The 21,711-nt window shown below is 42.0% G+C and overlaps 1 protein-coding gene across 1 annotated transcript in view; it reads right to left on the bottom strand.

Annotated features, from left to right (window-relative positions):
- Positions 1 to 21,711, bottom strand: part of LOC123761592 (uncharacterized) — a 338,154-nt gene that overhangs the window by 236,484 nt on the left and 79,959 nt on the right. Inside the window, exon 4 of the mRNA XM_069330756.1 lies at positions 12,590 to 12,951. Coding sequence (XP_069186857.1) covers positions 12,590 to 12,951 — 362 coding nt within the window. The remainder of the gene's footprint in view (positions 1 to 12,589; positions 12,952 to 21,711) is intronic.

A 21,711-nucleotide genomic window follows, 5' to 3' on the forward strand; every position in this document is an offset into this window, starting at 1 on the left:
TAGAGACAAGAGGGGAACCCAAGACCAGCATCCCAGCAACACCAGAGGGGAGGGCAACACCACCACCCCCCTCTGCATAGAAACCCTCCCTTCCCCTCACCCTACCTGCCCTCACCCAACCCTCCCTCCCCCCCCCACCCCATTCTGACCCTGTCACCCCTTCCCCATTCCCATCATGTCCCCCCTCCCACATTTCCCCCCTGTCTCCCCTCCCCCTTCATCCCATACCCTCCCTATCCCTTCTCCCCTCTCACCCCGTATCCTCCATGTCTCCCCTATCTCCTTAACCCATACCCTACCTGTCCCTCCTTCCCTTAAACCCCCACCCCAAAATCCTCTGAGACCCTGCAAACCACCTCACAGATCTTCTCCCCCACGGAACAGCTTCCCACACCAGCAGAATGCTCGCCAAGAAAGGGACAAGAAAATTAACAGAAAAAAGTGAGCTTTAAGGCAATGTACACTAACATAGATGGGATTACAAATAAAACAAGTGAACTCGGAGAATGGGCACTAGAAGAAAACCCAGACATAATAGCACTCACAGAAACAAAGCTAACGAAAACTATAACAAATGCAGTGTTCCCACAGGGCTACTATGTAGTGAGGAAAGGGAGAGAAGGCAGAGGAGGATGTGGTGTAGCTTTGCTACTAAGAGAAGGTTGGAGTTTCGAAGAGATGGTAATTCAGAACTGTGAAGGTTTCAGTAACTACATATCAGGCCCCATAGCAACTGGAGGACAGAAAATTAAAGTAGTAGTCATATATAACCCCCCCTCCCCACCGAATGACAGAAGACCCAGACAGGAATATGATAGAAACAACTTGGCCACCATTAATATAATAGAGAGAGCAGCTTCTGTGGCTAGCAGGAACAGATCCAGACTACTAATCATGGGAGACTTCAACCATGGGAAGATAGATTGGGGGAACAGGGACCCACATGGAGGCCCAGACACATGGAGAGCTAAGCTGCTGGATGTGGCAACAAGAAACTTTCTAAGTCAACACGTCAAGGGACCAACAAGAATGAGAGGAGGGGATGAACCAGCCTTGCTTGATCTGATATTTACCCTAAATGAGTCGGATATAAGGGAAGTTAAGTTGGAAGCCTCCTTGGGAATGAGTGATCATAGTGTATTGAGCTTTGAGTACCTGGTTGACCTAGGAATTATCACCCCGAAAAAAGAACTGGGAAACAAAGGGCTGGCATACCGAAAGGGAAACATGAGGAGATGAATAAATTACTATGGGATATACATTGGGACACAGAACTCGGAACCAAGTCCGTACAAGACATGATGGACTATGTCACCCAAAAATGTCAAGAGGTTGTAAGCAGGTTTGTCCCAGCCCGACAGGAAAAAACAGAGAAGCAAAAGAAGAATCTGTGGTTTAATAGGAAATGTATGAAAGCAAAGGAGCTGAACAAAAGGGCATGGAGGAACTTCCGTAATAACAGAACACCAGTAAGTAGAGAGAGATACCAGAGAACCAGGAACGAGTATGTTAGTGTGAGAAGAGTAGCTGAGAAAAGGTATGAAAATGATATAGCTAATAAAGCCAAGACCGAACCAAGGCTACTACACAGTCACATCAGGAGGAAGACAACAGTGAAGGAACAGGTGATGAAACTTAAAGTGGGCGAGGACAGGTACACAGAAAATGACCGAGAGTTGTGTGAAGAACTCAACAAAAGATTCCAGGAGGTATTTACAATAGAACAGGGAGAAGTCACGGCGCTAGGAGAGGTGGCAGCAAACCAGGTGACCTTGGAAAGGTTCGAAATTACAAGAGATGAGGTCAAGAAGCACCTATTGGAGCTGGATGTGAGAAAAGCTGTTGGGCTGGACAGAATCTCACCATGGGTATTGAAAGAGTGTGCAGGAGCACTTTGCTTGCCACTCTCCATAGTGTATAGTAGGTCACTGGAAATGGGAGACCTACCAGAAACATAGAAGACTGCTAATGTAGTACCAATATACAAAAAGGGTAACAGACAAGAGGCACTGAACTACAGGCCAGCGTCCTTAACTTGTATACCATGCAAGGTGACGGAGAAGATTGTGAGGAAAAAACCTTGTAACACATCTGGAGAGAAGAGACTTTGTGACAACCCATCAACATGGGTTCCGGGAGAATAAATCTTGCCTTACACGCTTGATAGAATTCTAAGATCAGGTGACAAAGATTATGCAAGAAAGGACAGTCCAATTTTTTTGGACTGTCGGAAAGCCTTTGACACAGTACCCCATAAAAGGTTGATGCATAAGCTGGAGAAACAGGCAGGAGTAACTGGTAGGGAGCTCCAGTGGATAAGGGAGTACCTAAGCAATAGGAAGCAGAGAGTTACAGTGAGGGGTGAGACCTCAGAATGGCGGGAAGTCACCAGTGGAGTCCCACAGGGCACTGTGCTTGGACCTACACTGTTTCTGATATACGTAAATGATCTCCCAGAGGGTATGGACTCATTCCTCTCAATGTTTGCTGACGACTCCAAAATTATGAGAAGGGTTAAGACAGAGGAGGACAGCTTGAGGCTTCAAGAAGACCTGGACAAGCTGCAGGAATGGTCGAACAAATGGCTGTTAGAGTTTAACCCAAGCAAATGTAATGTAATGAAGATAGGGGTAGGAAGCAGGAGACCAGATACAAGGTATCATTTGGGAGATGAGATACTTCAAGAGTCAGAGAGAGAGAAAGACCTGGGGATTGATATCACGCCAGACCTGTCCCCTGAAGCTCATATCAAGAGGATAACATAAGCAGCATATGCCAGGTTGGCTAACATAAGAACGGCCTTTAGAAACTTGTGTAAGGAATCTTTCAGAACATTATATACCACATATGTCAGACCAAGCCTGGAGTATGCGGCTCCAGCATGGAGTCCATATCTAGTCAAGCATAAGACTAAACTGGAAAAGGTTCAAAGGTTTGCCACCAGACTAATACCCGAGCTGAGAGGTATGAGCTACGAGGAGAGACTACGGGAATTAAACCTCACTTTATTGGAAGACAGAAGAGTTAGGGGAGACATGATCACCACATTCAAGATTCTCAAGGGAATCGACAGGGTTGATAAAGAAAGGCTATTTAACACAAGGGGCACACGCACTAGGGGACACAGGTGGAAACTGAGTGCCCAAATGAGCCACAGAGATATTAGAAAGAACATTTTTAGTGTCAGAGTGGTTGACAAATGGAATGCATTAGGAAGTAATGTGGTGGAGGCTGACTCCATACACAGTTTTAAGTGTAGATATGATAGAGCCCAATAGGCTCAGGAACCTGTACACCTGTTGATTGACGGTTGAGAGGCGGGACCAAAGAGCCAGAGCTCAACCCCCACAAACACAACTAGGTGAGTACAACTAGGTGCGTACACACACACACACACACACACACACACACACACACACACACACACACACACACACACACACACACACACACACACACACAGAAGAAGAAGAGGACTGTTTGAGGCTTCAAGAAGACCTAGACAAGCTGAAGGAATAGTCAAACAAATGGTTGTTAGAGTTTAACCCAACCAAATGTAATGTAATGAAGATAGGTGTAGGGAGCAGGAGGCCAGATACAAGGTATCATCTGGGAGAGGAAATTCTTCAGGAGTCAGAGAAGGAAAAAGACTTGGGGGTTGATATCACGCCAGACCTGTCTCCTGCAGCACATATCAAGCGGATAACATCAGCGGCATATGCCAGGCTGGCCAACATACGAACGGCATTCAGAAACTTGTGTAAAGAATCATTCAGAACTTTGTATACCACATATGTCAGGCCAATCCTGGAGTATGCAACCCCAGCATGGAGTCCATATCTAGTCAAGGATAAGACTAAACTGGAAAAGGTTCAAAGGTTTGCCACCAGACTAATACCCGAGCTGAGAGGTATGAGCTACGAGGAGAGACTACGGGTATTAAACTTCACTTTGCTGGAAGACAGAAGAGTTAGGGGGGACATGATCACCACATTCAAGATTCTGAAGGGAATTGATAGGGTAGATAAAGACAGTCTATTTAACACAAGGGGAACACGTACAAGGGGACACAGGTGGAAAATGTGCCCAAATGAGCCACAGAGATATTAGAAAGAACTTTTTTAGTGTCAGAGTGGTGGACAAATGGAATGCATTAGGAAGTGATGTGGTGGAGGCTGACTCCATACACAGTTTCAAGAGTAGATATGATAGAGCCCGATAGGCTCAGGAATCTGTACACCTGTTGATTGACGGTTGAGAGGCGGGACCAAAGAGCCAGAGCTCAATCCCCGCAAACACAACTAGGTGAGTACAACTAGGTGAGTACACACACACACTCACACACACACACACACTCACACACACACTCACACACACACACACACACACACACACACACACACACACACACACACACACACACACACACACACACACACACACACACACGGGGGGACATGATCACCACATTCAAGATTCTGAAGGGAATTGATAGGGTAGATAAAGACAGTCTATTTAACACAAGGGGAACACGCACAAGGGGACACAGGTGGAAACTGAGTGCCCAAATGAGCCACAGAGATATTAGAAAGAACTTTTTTAGTGTCAGAGTGGTTGACAAATGGATTGCATTAGGAAGTGATGTGGTGGAGGCTGACTCCATACACGGTTTCAAGTGTAGATATGATAGAGCCCGATAGGCTCAGGAATCTGTACACCTGTTGATTGACGGTTGAGAGGCGGGACCAAAGAGCCAGAGCTCAACCCCCGCAAACACAACTAAGTGAGTACAACTAGGTGAGTACACACACACACACACACACACACACACACACACACACACACACACACACACACACACACACACACACACACACACACACACACACACACACGCACACACACGCACACACACACATACACACACGTGCACACACACACACGCGCACACACACACACACACACACACACGCACACACACACACACACACACACACACACACACACACACACTCACTCTCACACACACACACACACACACATATGCACAAACTCAACCAGACACATTAAGTATTTAAGTAATTTAATAATTTCAACGACTTAATTGACTGAAATCAACGTATTTTATACGTTGAAAAGACGACTTTATATAAATAGTTACAGTGTCACTTTTCTGTTAGCAAATAAAAACGTCAGACAACAAGTTGTGTGTACTGGGATACGACTCTAAGATTATACAAATTACTCGTATCTATGACATGCATTAATATGTTATGAATAATAATTTATGATTGACCCATAATAAAGTATGTATATAGCTTTTATTAAAAATTGGACTAAATTAATATTTTGAATAAAATGATGGGCTGGCCAGAAATATGAAAAAAATGGTACTGTAACATTCAAACCGGTGCGAATGGTCAGCCAATTAAGTGTAAAGGAACAACACACACACACCAGCGACGAGTGACGCTACACTGCAGCAGGCCAATCAGCGACGAGTGAGGCCTACACTGAACCAGGCCAATCAGCGACGAGTGAGGCCTACACTGAACCAGGCCAATCAGCGACGAGTGAGGCCTACACTGAACCAGGCCAATCAGCGACGAGTAAGGCCTACACTGAACCAGGCCAATCAGCGACGAGTAAGGCCTACACTGAAGCAGGCCAATCAGCGACGAGTAAGGCCTACACTGAACCAGGCCAATCAGCGACGAGTAAGGCCTACACTGCAGCAGGCCAATCAGCGACGAGTAAGGCCTACACTGAACCAGGCCAATCAGCGACGAGTAAGGCCTACACTGAAGCAGGCCAATCAGCGACGAGTAAGGCCTACACTGCAGCAGGCCAATCAGCGACGAGTAAGGCCTACACTGAAGCAGGCCAATCAGCGACGAGTAAGGCCTACACTGCAGCAGGCCAACCAGCGACGAGTAAGGCCTACACTGAACCAGGCCAATCAGCGACGAGTAAGGCCTACACTGCAGCAGGCCAATCAGCGACGAGTAAGGCCTACACTGCAGCAGGCCAACCAGCGACGAGTGAGGCCTACACTGCAGCAGGCCAACCAGCGACGAGTAAGGCCTACACTGAACCAGGCCAATCAGCGACGAGTAAGGCCTACACTGCAGCAGGCCAACCAGCGACGAGTGAGGCCTACACTGCAGCAGGCCAATCAGCGACGAGTAAGGCCTACACTGCAGCAGGCCAACCAGCGACGAGTGAGGCCTACACTGCAGCAGGCCAACCAGCGACGAGTAAGGCCTACACTGAACCAGGCCAATCAGCGACGAGTAAGGCCTACACTGCAGCAGGCCAACCAGCGACGAGTGAGGCCTACACTGCAGCAGGCCAATCAGCGACGAGTAAGGCCTACACTGCAGCAGGCCAACCAGCGACGAGTGAGGCCTTCACTGCAGCAGGCCAATCAGCGACGAGTAAGGCCTACACTGCAGCAGGCCAACCAGCGACGAGTAAGGCCTACACTGCAGCAGGCCAACCAGCGACGAGTAAGGCCTACACTGCAGCAGGCCAACCAGCGACGAGTAAGGCCTACACTGCAGCAGGCCAACCAGCGACGAGTAAGGCCTACACTGCAGCAGGCCAACCAGCGACGAGTAAGGCCTACACTGCAGCAGGCCAACCAGCGACGAGTAAGGCCTTCACTGCAGCAGGCCAACCAGCGACGAGTAAGGCCTACACTGCAGCAGGCCAACCAGCGACGAGTGAGGCCTACACTGCAGCAGGCCAACCAGCGACGAGTGAGGCCTACACTGCAGCAGGCCAACCAGCGACGAGTGAGGCCTTCACTGCAGCAGGCCAATCAGCGACGAGTAAGGCCTACACTGCAGCAGGCCAACCAGCGACGAGTGAGGCCTACACTGCAGCAGGCCAACCAGCGACGAGTAAGGCCTACACTGAACCTGGCCAATCAGCGACGAGTGAGGCCTACACTGCAGCAGGCCAACCAGCGACGAGTAAGGCCTACACTGAACCAGGCCAATCAGCGACGAGTAAGGCCTACACTGCAGCAGGCCAATCAGCGACGAGTAAGGCCTACACTGCAGCAGGCCAACCAGCGACGAGTGAGGCCTACACTGCAGCAGGCCAACCAGCGACGAGTAAGGCCTACACTGAACCAGGCCAATCAGCGACGAGTAAGGCCTACACTGCAGCAGGCCAACCAGCGACGAGTGAGGCCTACACTGCAGCAGGCCAACCAGCGACGAGTGAGGCCTACACTGAACCAGGCCAATCAGCGACGAGTAAGGCCTACACTGCAGCAGGCCAACCAGCGACGAGTGAGGCCTACACTGCAGCAGGCCAACCAGCGACGAGTAAGGCCTACACTGAACCAGGCCAATCAGCGACGAGTAAGGCCTACACTGCAGCAGGCCAACCAGCGACGAGTGAGGCCTACACTGCAGCAGGCCAACCAGCGACGAGTAAGGCCTACACTGAACCAGGCCAACCAGCGACGAGTAAGGCCTACACTGCAGCAGGCCAACCAGCGACGAGTAAGGCCTACACTGCAGCAGGCCACTCCAGGATCAACACATTAAAGAGGTTCCCCACTGATCCCGAAGTCAAAAGCCAACACGTTTATATTATTATTATATCTGTTACCATTAGGATTAATGGTAATTTAATTAAGATTAATTATTAATTAGTATTTATTAATTAAGATTTTTAAGATTACATTTATTATAAAATTATAATTAAGCTAATTATAATTAATTATCATTAAGCTTATATTATATTAAGATTACAGTATATTAATCACTTTAATTAAGACTAATTTTGTAAATTTTTATTAAATTCATAATCTTATTGAATATTAAAACCTTGTCAATATTTTTTGAATCTCTAGTTTTACTTGTTATCTGTATCCTATGTGTCTAATTACTCTTATTTCATCTTTACTTGTTCCTATTATATTTGGAGTTTTTGCTACAGTTTAATCTCTTTAACGATTAAAATTGCAGGTATTATACAGCATACGATCCACACAATGTATTAACACATTATCACAATGAATCTGTAATTAATTTGTATGTAAGATCTTTTAGCAAATACTTTGAGGATGCTAGTGCCCTGGTTCAAACAGATGACAACATATTCACCTTTATTAAACTTACTGAAACATTGTTAAAAAAGGACACAACGCAACTCTTTTAACTCGAAACTACTCGGCAATTCATAACTGTAAGCCACTCCAGAGTGATGATATCACTCCACTTTACTACCACCAAGAATTGACATGCTCAAATGTAATTAGAACTAGAGACACCTGTGGCGAGTATATCTTTGCCCGGGGTCAGAGTCTATGGTTGACGGGCTATTCACGCCCGTGCCATCTCTTGGATGACTTAATCTTCATCAATAATCAATCAGTCAAGGGTGCTGATGCTAACTTAACTATGTGAGCAGTGTACATAATTCATAACCCAGATGTTGCTGAATTCGACTCAAACATTAGAAATCTATTACTAACAAACTTAATAAAAACCCTCCAATACTAGCAGTTGATTTTAATATTGACCTTTGAGAGCCTGATAATCCTAAAATCACTAGTTTCCTTAACTGTATGAATTCCTGCATGTTCATTCCCTTGATCACTAAACTGACTAGACTTACTGATACGACTGCCTCTGCTCTTGACCACATCTGGACTAACATAACCTCTCCACTTACTTCATCTTGACCACATCTGGACTAACATAACCTCTCCACTTACTTCATCTTGACCACATCTGGACTAACATAACCTCTCCACTTACTTCATCTTGACCACATCTGGACTAACATAACCTCTCCACTTACTTCATCTTGACCACATCTGGACTAACATAACCTCTCCACTTACTTCATCTTGACCACATCTGGACTAACATAACCTCTCCACTTACTTCATCTTGACCACATCTGGACTAACATAACCTCTCCACTTCCTTCAAGGATAATCACTCATAGGACCACAGACCATTACCCCACATATCTTCTAATCAACCTTAATAAACCATCATTAGATACAATGAAGATAAGCTTTAGGCTGAACAATGAAACTTCCATAAGCAACTTTATTGCTGCTGCTGCTAATATCAACTGCGAGACTGAATTCGGTAATATAGTAAACATCAACCTAGTGGTGCAAACATTTCTTCAGAAAACTCTGAGCCTTTATATTACCCATTGTCCAATGCTAACTAAACAAGTCACAACTAAAAGTTTAAATAATCCATGGTTTACTAAGAGCATACATAAATCTATCAATAAAAACATGATCATGACAAGAAGTATAGGTTAAGGATCATCTCCAAAGAAGTTTCTGGGAGGTACTCATCAATGCTGTCCAAAATAATTTGGAGAGCCAAAATAAACTACAATGAAAATAAATTCAATCAAATTAAGGGCAACGTGAAGAAAATGTGGAACACTATTTCACAGATATTAGGATGAAAGAAGGTCTTGAATAAGAAACCAATACTCCTAGTCAATGAGAATGGTGTGCTATCTGTAACCGACACTTTCATTAAATTCAATAGTCTTCTCATCCATTGGCACTTCCTTTGTAAATGATGTATGTACCAACCACCTACTCCGCCACAAACTCCCGAACCATGCTGAGAGTGCGATGCATGGACGGTCACCACCGCCCTTGGCTGGATTGTAGAGAGATGGTCACAAAGCCCCAACCTACAGACGAGGCGTCTATGTAAACATCAAGCGAGGGAGGAGGGAGATGCCATGGCAATGAACCCCGAAAAAACGAAAAGAAACCAGTACCGCAGCAACTAGCGCAAGGACACAAAGGGAAGAACCCAGAAATTGCAAGAGTTGCGAGAATGGCTGCCCCATAGAAACCAGAATACTTTCAAAGCCAAACCCTGCAAAGTGGGTAAACCAGCAGAGCAAAGTTCATGCTCTTGCACAACTGCTTGAGTAACGCAATAAAAGGGTCTCCCTCAATAACAGCCGACAGCAGAACTGCAGCCGGAACATCGCTGCAGGAGGGAAAGAAAGGGACACAATTCCAAAATCTCACACAATGCCCAGTCTAGTTCGATCCTGGGACGGAACCAACTGGCACTTCCACCAGTTCACCAGGAACCAGAATCTAGTGAGCTGTAAAAGAACAAAATCCCTGGCTAGCAGACAAGCAGACTGGATGGGAGTCCACACCAATCAGTCGTTGAGATAGGCCAAGACCCGAAGACCTAGCAGACGAAGATGGGCCACCGCGACCAGAGTCAGAGTCATCACCGAGGCATAGACCGGGACCCGCAGGAGGTAAGCACCTAGAGCCTCCCAAACCTCTACAGGGGAAAATTCAGGAGGAAGAAAACTGGCGGAAAGACGAATCCAAGGAACCCAAAGGCACCCAGAACCGTACACCAGGGGAGAACCCAACCGAACTCAAACTCATAAAGGGAAGGAGGGGAATGAAAACCCCCTACCCTGCACAAGGCTCAAGGGCCCAAGTCGGGTCAAACAGAATTCAAGAGCTCCACTCGGATTCCCCCCTCCTCCCCCTGGAAATCATAGGTAAAGGCCCCGGGGGACAGCAGAGTCCAGGGGAAAAGCTTCAAAGAAGGTAGTCGGCTGGATAGACTCAGAAACTTTGATGGGAAAAAGAGGTGCAACCATGTCCGCGCCCGAATCGGAAGGGTCAGCCCCCGAAGCCACCCGGGCCTCATCCTGATCTAACCCCACCCTGACTCTGAAACCCTCCAGAAGAAAAGGAAGAAGGGCCGCAGAAGAAATTGTATGAAAAAAACACGCACTAGAAAGAAACGTCGTCGTCTCTTCAATTTCTAGTGTGGTTTGGTCATCATATATGTTAGCTTGCTTCTCATTATTATTAAGGGTTTATCTAATTAGACCTATAAATAGAGGGAATTATTTTGGTTATGTCCCAGATTTTTTGCATATTATTTATTTTTTATTTATTATTTATTTATTTATATACAAGAAGGTACATTGGGTTTGAGAGAATACATAGCATAGTGTTTACAATCTTGTAAAGCCACTAGTACGCGCAGCATTTCGGGCATATTAGTTTATTTATTTCAAATGCAACCTCTGTACCTACAAATAAACTACTGGAATAGGTTGTTATGTACATTTAATGAATAAAATTGATCCTATCATTGATACTATTATTATTATTATTATTATTATTATTATTATTATTATTATTATTATTATTATTAATAATATTACACAGTGATAATCACACTAACGTCATGTATCATTGAGAAAATCCGTAGGAGCTATGATAAGGATTCGAACCTATGCAGTGGGTAGTCCCACTCATATGTGCCAGACAATCAGGCCACGATGTGATCAAAAGGATTACAACCTGAAGTTCTACTGAACATACGAGGGTTTCCTGGTCCGGATTCAGTGGAAGCCTTAGGAAACCCTTGTGTGTTCAGTAGAACACAAGGTTGCAATCCTTTAGACTATTTCGGGGCTTAATTGTCTGGGGCTTGTGCGTGAGACTACCTAACACATAGGTTCGAATCCCCCATCAAGGCTCCTATGGATTTTCTTATCAATATTATTATTATTATTATTATTATTATTATTATTATTATTATTATTATTATGGAATGTTTAAGTATGTGTCTTTTCAGAATTTAAAGTTTACCATCTTGTGATGGTAAAAGAATGGCATATTGAGGAGGGGCTTGGACTTCACTGGGGAGGAGTTCTTGCAAAGTAAGAATGGGGGAGCATTTAAAGTCGGAGAATGGGGGGGCATTTGAATATGACCGGGTATTCTGCTCTCAATGAGCAGTCAGAGGAATTAACTTTCGGGAAGGTGCAGGTGTGAAACCCAGGGATGATAAAGTCCCTGAAGGAGCAACCTTCCAAGAACTGAGCAAAACTACATACGTCTTCAGGAGTAGTGAGCATCGTTGTTGGGTAGTGTGCAACATTAGTCCACTCAGTTGTGCAGGGTGGGGTAGTGGGGTATCCAATGATGACCTAGGGTGCAAAGGGTACAGCTTGAAAGCCAAGGGTCTAACAGCACAGTGCAACAGTCATGACTGTCGGAACAGTCTCTAGCTTGCTGAAGGGTATGTTGCTGGTGATAGTTGAAGCAGCAACCTGAAGACCCCTGTGAGATGTTTGGCTGCGAGTGGTGCTGTGTGAAGCCCCAGACTCCTGCCTTGGGTCGTGTGAAAAGGCAGCTCCTTCTCGGTAGGCAAAGGTAGGTCCCAAATCTGGGACACCTGGAGGGTCCCACATCTGGGATACCTGGAGGGTCCCACATCTGGGATACCTGGAGGGTCCCACATCTGGGATACCTGGAGTTTGATATCTTGCACAAAAGGATCCACGCGAATGCTGTGTTTTCTGCCCTCCAAGTTTAACTGGTCACACGAGCACTAAGGGGCATCATAGGTATGCAAGTTATGGATGTACGGAAAGTATGCCAGGTGTGAGCACTCGGGGTGATGAAGAGCACCAACTCCGTGTGGGACAAAATCTCAGGAGAGGTTGTGACCTAAGGGAATAATGGAGACCTATTAAATCATATGGAAAACTGTTAGACTGTCGCTCACGAGAGGAAACTTACTTGCTGTGGATGACGAGTTTGGGGGCCTTGAGGGCCTTAGCGAGGGAGACCTCTGCTTGGCATAACTACTTCCCGTAGTTGACTGTACATCATGCAGTGTGTGCTTGACCTGCTCCAACTGTATACGGGATGGCGAGTGACCACCAGAGGACAAGCAGGCGCTTGGTGGCCTGGGGCTGGGCTCAGTGCTAGCCAGTGGGGATCCATCAGAGTTGACTGGCAGAGACGAATCATATTTGGAGGGCATGAATCTCTTCCTTGCTGGCTGGGCTCTGGATGAGACTCGCTTAGTCCCCCGTGTACATGCTTCTGCTTTTCCTTTCTTCCTCTTGGGTGTTCCGGTAGCCATGGGTGACACTGGTCTGTGAAAATGAGCATAATGATCATTGGCAGTAGGTGGTAGCCATAGTAAGAACATGTGTGTGTAACAAAATGTGACTTGACACTGGCGACCAAGCACGTACAATAACAAAAATAACAGTTATAAATTAAATATTACCAATAATGGATGTAATAGACAGACAGAAGGTAGTGAGCCACTGCCATTGGAGACCTTGGAAAGTACATAGCTAAAAGCCCGAAGTCCCTCAGGTAATGGTAGTAGGGCATAGCACAGCCCAGGGGGAGGGGGGGATACTTGTGGAGTTGGTCGAAGAGGCACAAGTCAAGCCCTGGGACACATGTGTAGCCCTGGGACACATGTGTAGCCCTGGGACACATGTGTAGCCCTGGGACACATGTGTAGGGGTACAGGCCGAGGTGAGCAAATGTCTACCAGCATGCGATATATTAACTAATTAGTAATGAACCTAATATAATTTTTTAGATTGTCATTAAATAAATGTAATTTCTGTATATAATTATTTTTATAATTGAATTGTATATTATGAAAATAAGTCTTATTTTTGGGTGCTTGTATTGCATGTTTATCATGCATAGGGACAATTCCAGATAATTATATATCTAAATTATAAAAATATATTGTCTTTTTTTAATAAAAATTAACATGGAAATGCAAATTAAAGTAAGACAAACGAAGTATAAGGAAAGTCTTTCTAAGCAGAGTGAAAAGTTTATGTGACAAATAATTGTAATCTAAAATGAACGTGTAAATAACATTTCATTGACCATCAGAGCCTAGAACTGATGATCACCGGAGTCGAGGACAGGAGCTCTACCGACCTCACAACAAATACCCACAAGAAGTCTTGCTGTTGAGATTGTCTTAACCATGTGGGAAATTTTTACCCACCATATCTAATAATCATCTAAGAAATGTATAATTTCTATATCATTTCTATATCATATCAAAATCATATCTAAATCGTATCAAAATCATATTAGAATCATTATAGATTCATTATATAGCTTGATCCTAGATGACAATGTCACTATGATCACGTACGCTACAGGGCCCTATTGATGCCTACGTGACTTTGTGCATGATCTCTCAAGGATCCAGAAGCTTCTAGAAGGATTTGTTAATTAAAAAACTATTGGAACATTGATTCAATATCCGGTAGGGATAAAATCGAATCCTTAATAAGAATCAGTGGTACTATCAAGTACTACTAATAATCTTTATATCCTATATCTAATTATATTATAATCACATCTTATCTCAATCATAAGTCTAGACTGTAAAAATAATCAATCAATATTCATAGAAGGCTACCGTGCTCAGGGAGCATGGCAGGGCGATGGCTGGGAGTGAAGCGCCCACCAAGACACCCCGCGGCACTTCACGTTTGTTTACAACTCAGTGAACAAGTGACGGATCCTTAGCGACCATTTGGCTTAGGACACCTTATCTAGTTATCTTTATCACCAGTGAATGCTCTCTAGAACTGGGGGAGTATCTGGACAATATTGACAAGGAAAATCCATAGAACATTTATATCTATAAGTGTTGAGCGGAGCACACAGTGACTTCGCTCCACCTTCACCATCAACATATCACTTCTGCAACACAGTTAAAGTAAAATAAAGTAGCAAAGCTACTAGTACATCATACAGCAACGCTGTGAAAAAAAATAACGTGTCTAAACTCGTGACAAGAGAGTTAATCAGTCTGGCACCTTGTCAGACAGGCACCCCGACTGGCAGAGAAGTATATTGAAGGTTATTTTGGTATATGATTGGCCAATTGTATGCTTGTGTGACTTTAATATCCTATAAATCTGTCTGTTGGTTAAAAAGTGAGGCAAAGCCTCACATTTCAGTAAGTTTATTAAAAAATTTTTTTTTTTTTTTGTGATATATACAATTGTTACATTCTTGTACAGCCACTAGTATGCGTAGCGTTTCGGGCAGGTCCCTGGAATACGATCCCCGCCGCGAAGAATCGTTGTTACAACCAAGTACACATTTTACTGTTGCGTTAAACAGAGGCTACAATTAAGGATTTGCGCCCAGTAAATCCTACCCGGCCAGGATACGAACCCATGACATAGCGCTCGCGGAACGCCAGGCGAGTGTCTTACCACTACACCACGGAGACTGTAGTGTAGTGTATGACTGCATTGTAGTGTAGCTGTGAATCTTATCCAAGCACTGGACTCATGAGTGTCCATTGTGTCAGAAAAGAATTCAGCCGCAATAAGTAAATAACCTCATAAGTGTCCATTGTGTTGGAAGAGATTCAGTCAAGCTGACTGTACCTAATCATAAATTGAATATAAATACATTGCATATATACTTGAATATATAAATTAAGTTATCAATTGTTTGCTTAGTTATTTTTTAAGTTATCATATAAGTTCATTTAATTGAATGATTTCTAGTACTTAGTTAACAGTATTTAGACTACATTTAAAGTCATTTATTATACTTTTACAATTTAATTTGTTGTTTATAGTATAAGTACATATTGGCTGTTAATAGTTAAGGTGCTAGGTTAGACTATGTATGTTTAAATCCCTGATTTAAACAGAGCCAGTGTTCAGTCATATAACTGAATTTATTAAATCTTATCCTTGTATAAAATACAAGCTGATGTGAGATCCCTGTCTACAGGTGGATTGGAACTTCTATCAACTAAGTCATTCACCCCACCTGTCCCTTACAGCCAACAATCTGTCATTAGGAAAAGAGGAGCTAGGATTTACAACCCTAGCTAGAGATTTTAATTGAATTAATTTGCAGACAGTAAATTTTTAATTTAGTTTAGTACAAGTCCCTGGTAGTCTCCTCTTATATCAATCCCAGCAGGTTTTTCCCACATTAATGGTCCTTCAAACCTAGATATTAATGGTCCTTCGTACCTAGATATTTATGGTCATTTGTTTACCAAATATCATTCCAGCAAATACATAAGAAACTTCTTGAGTTTGCATTGGAATAATTTTTACATATTCTAGCCTAACCTAGCTATCAGCCAATGTTTATCATAGCTATATATCTAAGTAAGCAAATAGTATGCAGTGGCTTAAGACACCATATCCATTAACTAGTAAGCATTCATAGCATACTAATACTGTTCAGTGTTAAGAAACAATAATAATAATAATAATTTTTATTTAGGCAAAGGTACATACATAAAGAGATTTTACAAAGTTTGTTGGCTTTATAGATAGGAGCTAGTACATACAATGCCTAAAGCCACTATTACGCAAAGCGTTTCGGGCAGTTTTTTTTTTTTTTTTTTTTTTTTTTTTTTTTTTTTTTTTTTTTTTTTTTTTTTTTTTTTTTTTTTAATAATAAAACCACAGTACTTAAGTATATCAGTGTCACAGACACTGCACTGCATCTTAATCATACCATCTACCTCACTTGTGGTAACATTACATACATATTTATGTGTATTATCTAGCATTATCTCTAATCTACTGATTTTCAGAGCTGTTCATTACATAATATTCTTTAAAAAAGTGTTTTTATCACTGTAAGAGCATTCATTACAATCTAGCCATAATCAACTGTATCAAACCCTATTACAGGTAAAACCAGTAGGCATTCTACTGTATTTTATCAAACAATTATTATGGTAACAGATTTTGTAATAACTTTGCAAAAATAGTGCCAATTACTATTTTTTAAAAATTATTACAGGATTTACCAAGTGTCTAAAAAATCACTTGAATCTACAGCCTACAGACTATTTAAATCAGGTGATAGACAAATGTCATCATCACTTGGCTACAATAGTCTACCATTGGGGATTAAGACCAATCTTAATCTCACATCACAATCTGAAAGGCTAGCAGCCCATTGACAATGTCAATACAAATATTATCATCCATCTAAGATAACTATCTTAATCCAAGAATATAGTCTTGATCACCTAATCTCATGCTTTCACTGGAGTGAAAGCAGCCTCAGAAAATCTGAAGTTAATCAAGCATCTCAAAGAGACTTACTTAATAGAAAAGGCAAAGCCGAGAAAAAAAAATAAAAAGCAAAATGCTTCATCACATCATGAATAATGTAGATACACATTATTACAGATACAATTCATCCTTTAAGGAAATCTTTGGAGGAGTACAAGTGTTACATGCTTGTATCACCTACTTGCAAGTAATTACTTACCTACAAGTGTTACATACTTGTAACAACATCTTATCACAAAGCCAAATCTTTGATGGACTTCGAGCTTACGTACAAAGATTACGAAGCCGAGGAAAACTTAGATCTCAAGAAAAAATCCCCAAAGGTGAATCCATGGACAAAAACAAAAATGTCCAAACTGGCAGTCAAAAATCAAGGCAACATAACTCCTCTTCTGCAAAGTGGAAACAGAATAATGTTGGCTCTTATGCTATATCCCCCACAGTTAACAGAACTGTAGGAAACCAAGCTCCTAAGACAGATAAGACAAAAGGAGCTACAAGTGCCCCAAAATGTTTATTCTGTCAAGAAGCACATAGCATTTATCAATGCACAGTTTATGAAGACCATGCCAGTCGAATCGATCGACTGAAATCTCTGAACAGGTGCAGCCGTTGTCTACGGAAGCACGATACAAGTGAGTGTAACACTCAATTGCAGAACTGCCAATATTGTCATAAAAGTGTACATCACACAGCACTCTATACAATACAATACAATACAATACAATTTTATTTAGGTAAGGTACATACATACAATAAATATTTACAAGGATTGTTTAACTTATAGGTATAGCTAGTACATACAATGCCTAAAGCCACTATTACGCAAAGCGTTTCGGGCATGATAAACTTAAATGACAAGCTTAATACTAATTGAGCATAATGAGTAGAATGAAAACAAGAAATGAAAACATATATGAAAAAGCAGCACAAATACAATTATGTCGACAAACAGCGCTCTTTAAAGAAAAAAACAGACATTGGTTGACAATAGAAGGGTAAGGTAGGTTACAGGGAATTTATTAGGTATAGCTTCGCTTTTAACTTAAACTGGTTGAGAGAGGTACAGTCTTTAACATGGTTGGGAAGGTCATTCCACATTCTGGGCCCCTTGATTTGTAGAGCATTTCTAGTTTGATTAAGTCGTACTCTAGGAATATCAAAACTGTATTTATTTCTGGTGTGATGCTCATGGGTTCTGATACAACCTTCTATGAAGCTTTTGAGATCAGGATTGGCATTATAGTTTAGCGTTTTATATATGTATAATACACATGAGAGAATGTGCAGTGACTTAATGTCTAACATATTCAGAGATTTAAGTAGGGGTACCGAGTGATGTCTGGGGCCAGAATTGGATATTGTCCTAATAGCAGCTTTGTGTTGAGTAATTAGAGGACGTAAGTGATTTTGGGTAGTAGAGCCCCAAGCACAAATACCATAGTTGAGATATGGATAGATAAGGGAGTAATAGAGAGTCACCAGGGCAGGGCGTGGTACATAATATCTGATCTTAGAAAGAATGCCCACAGTTTTTGAAACTTTTTTTGATATGTTTAGAATGTGTCCCTGGAAATTAAGCTTGTGGTCAATGAGAATGCCAAGGAATTTGCAATCTAATTTGTTACAATATTGGGTATTGTTTATTTTGAGATTTATTTGATTAGAGGATTTATTGCCAAACAGAATATAAAAGGTTTTGTCAATGTTAAGGGTGAGTTTGTTGGCAGTTAGCCACAGATGGACTTTATTTAGCTCAGTATTTACTGTGGCATTTAGAGCAAGGGGATCAGGACTGGAGTAAATGAAGGTTGTGTCATCAGCAAATAGAATTGGTTTGAGGTGTTGGGAGGCATTTGGAAGGTCATTAATGTAGATGAGAAAGAGGAGAGGGCCAAGTATGCTGCCCTGGGGAACACCAATGTTGATGGGTAGGGTGGGAGAAATTGTATTATTCACAGAAACATATTGGAGCCTGTCAGTAAGGTAGGATTTGAGGTATTGTAGGGAGTGTCCTCTGACTCCATAATGATGTAATTTAAGAAGAAGGTTTTGGTGGTTGACAGTGTCAAAAGCTTTACGCAGGTCCACAAACAACCCAACAGAGAACTCATTTTTATCAAGAGCTGTATGAATCGAGTTAAGCATACTAATAAGTGCATCGTTAGTGCTTTTTTTGGGTCTGAAGCCATATTGGCAAGGGCTAAGTATATTGAGTTTGGCTAGATATGAGTAAAGCTGCTTATAGATTAGTTTTTCAAAAATTTTTGACAAGTTTGGCAGGATAGATATAGGTCTGTAGTTGTTAACATCTGTGAGATTACCACATTTGTGGACAGGCGTTACTCTCGCTTTTTTTAGAATATCTGGGAAGGTTTGGAGTTCAAGTGACTTGTTGAAGAGCAATGCAATAGCAGGGGCTAAAGATCTGGAGGCTTTTTTGTAAATTAAAGTTGGTATCTCCTCAAGGGCACCAGACTTGGTTTTAAGGGAAAGGATTATCTCATTGACGTCAGTGGAATTAATAGGCTTTAGGTACAGAGACTGTGGATAGTTACCTGAAAGATAGTCATTAATGTCTGTACTGGAAGATGGAATATCATTTGCAAGGGATGAACCAATGGAAGAGAAGAACCTATTGAACTCAGTAGCAGAATCAGAGGCTGAAAGCTGACCATCGTTATTAGACAGGAGAGTCGGTTTGTTATTTAAAGACTTCTTTGATCCCAATATTTGAGAAATTGTTCTCCAAGTTTGTTTAATGTTGCTCTTTATTTGGGTAAATTTATCTTCGTAGTATTTAGTTTTGGCTCGTCTAATTATCTTAGACAGCAATAATGAGTAATTCTTTGAGAATTCTTTGGAGACAATTCCTAACCTATACTTCTTCTCAAGGTCATGTTTTTTATTAATAGATTTAAGTATTCCCTTTATAAGCCAGGGATTGTTAAGCCTTTTGGTTGTGACTTGTTTTGTAAGCATAGGACAGTGGGTATTATAAAGGCTAAGAGTTTTTTGAAGAAAAGATTGTACTGCAAGGTTGATGTCCACTATGTTACCTAACTCGGACTCCCAGTTGACATTATCAGCAGCAGTTATAAAATTGCCTATAGCAGTTTCATTGTGTAGTCTAAAACGTATCACTCTTGACTCAAGAGGTGGTTTGCTAATGTTAGTTAAGAGAAATGTGGGGTAATGATCTGTAGTGCTATCCGTGATTATACCTGAAGTAAGCGGAGAGGTTATGTTTGTCCAGATGTGATCGAGCGTTGTGGCAGTGCTATCAGTGATTCTAGTAGGTCTAGTGATTAAGGGTATGAGGAAGCAGGAATTCATACAGTTGAGGAAGCTAACAGCAGTAGGGTGTTCAGGCTCGCAGAGGTCAATATTAAAGTCCCCTGCGATAATTAGGTGGTTTTTGTTCAGTCTGTTATCAAGTATTAGATTTCTAAGGTTTGAGTTGAATTCAGACACATCAGTGTTAGGAATTCTATAAACTGCACCCACAGTCAGGACAGACTCTGCACCCTTGACTCTGAAGCTGGCGAAGATATACTCCCCATAGCAGTCTCTGGTTCTAATTTCTTTTAAGCATGTTAGTTCTTGGTGGTAGTAAAGAGCAGTGCCACCACCTCTCTGAATTTGACGACAGTTGTGAATTGCTGAGTAGTTAGGCATGTTAAAGAGCTGAGTAGTATCCTCTTTCAACCATGTTTCAGTAAGTATAATAAAAGAGAATTTGTTGTCAATAGCTTCAATCAAGGCACTAACATCATCGAAGTGTTTACCTAGGGATCTAACGTTCAAGTTGATTACAGAGATATTGTGATTATGTGTTAATACATTGTTTACATCATGTGCTGCAAAATATCTGCAATTTAGATCATTAAAGTGATAATTGTCATAGATAGTGGATAAGAGGTTAAGTTCAGGGTCTATACTTGTCTGCATAAAAAAAAGCTAATTGGAGGAAAAACAAGGGAAGAAAGGCAAATAACAAGGTAGAAATAAGCTATAAAATAGGGAAAAAGATGTACACAATACAGAACAAAGCAAACTCAAAAGGGGCTTACAGGGGTACAATGGAGTAAGGGAGTATGGCTAGGCAACCTAGGTAATAAATGAGATTAACGAAAAAACATATAAACATGGACTATACAAAACACAAGATATAGAAATACAAAACAAAAATATAAACAAGACTAAGCAATACAAAAACAAATTGAGCAAAAATGAAAAATGAGGTAGATTGCTTACAAGTACTCTCAGGTACTCTGTAAGTAACAATTTGCAATTTGAGATACAGGCAAAGCCAGGGGTACAATGGAGTAAGGGAGCATGGCGAGGCTAGGCAACCTAGGTAATAAATGGAATCAAAGAAAAGTTGAATAATAAGCATAGGCAAATTTTAGCTAATGATTATTAACTATAAATAGTTCAGTTATGACTGTATAATTAATAAGACCTGAAGAACTATTTATGCACTCAATTAAAAAATTTCAGTAAATGACTAGTTAAGAGTAAGTTAAAAATTAAGTCAGAAAATGAAACAATGAGACTTAGGAAACCTAGCCCCACTAGTTGACAGGGGGTTAATTAAGTTAATTCACTGGGAGTGATAATGAGCTGAGACAGACCACATTGGGAGAGGAAAGTGTTGAGGTTCTCTTCTTTAGTAATTGTGAACATTTTGCCCTCTGCGGATTTTCTCACCTTTATCAGTCCATCTCTAACGAAGCACTGATGAATCGCATCTGGGTTTTTTTGACGGATTTGACGCAGGCGGTAGAGGAG

This window comes from Procambarus clarkii, chromosome 24 (genome assembly GCF_040958095.1).
Source record: "Procambarus clarkii isolate CNS0578487 chromosome 24, FALCON_Pclarkii_2.0, whole genome shotgun sequence".
Lineage (NCBI taxonomy): Eukaryota > Metazoa > Arthropoda > Malacostraca > Decapoda > Cambaridae > Procambarus > Procambarus clarkii.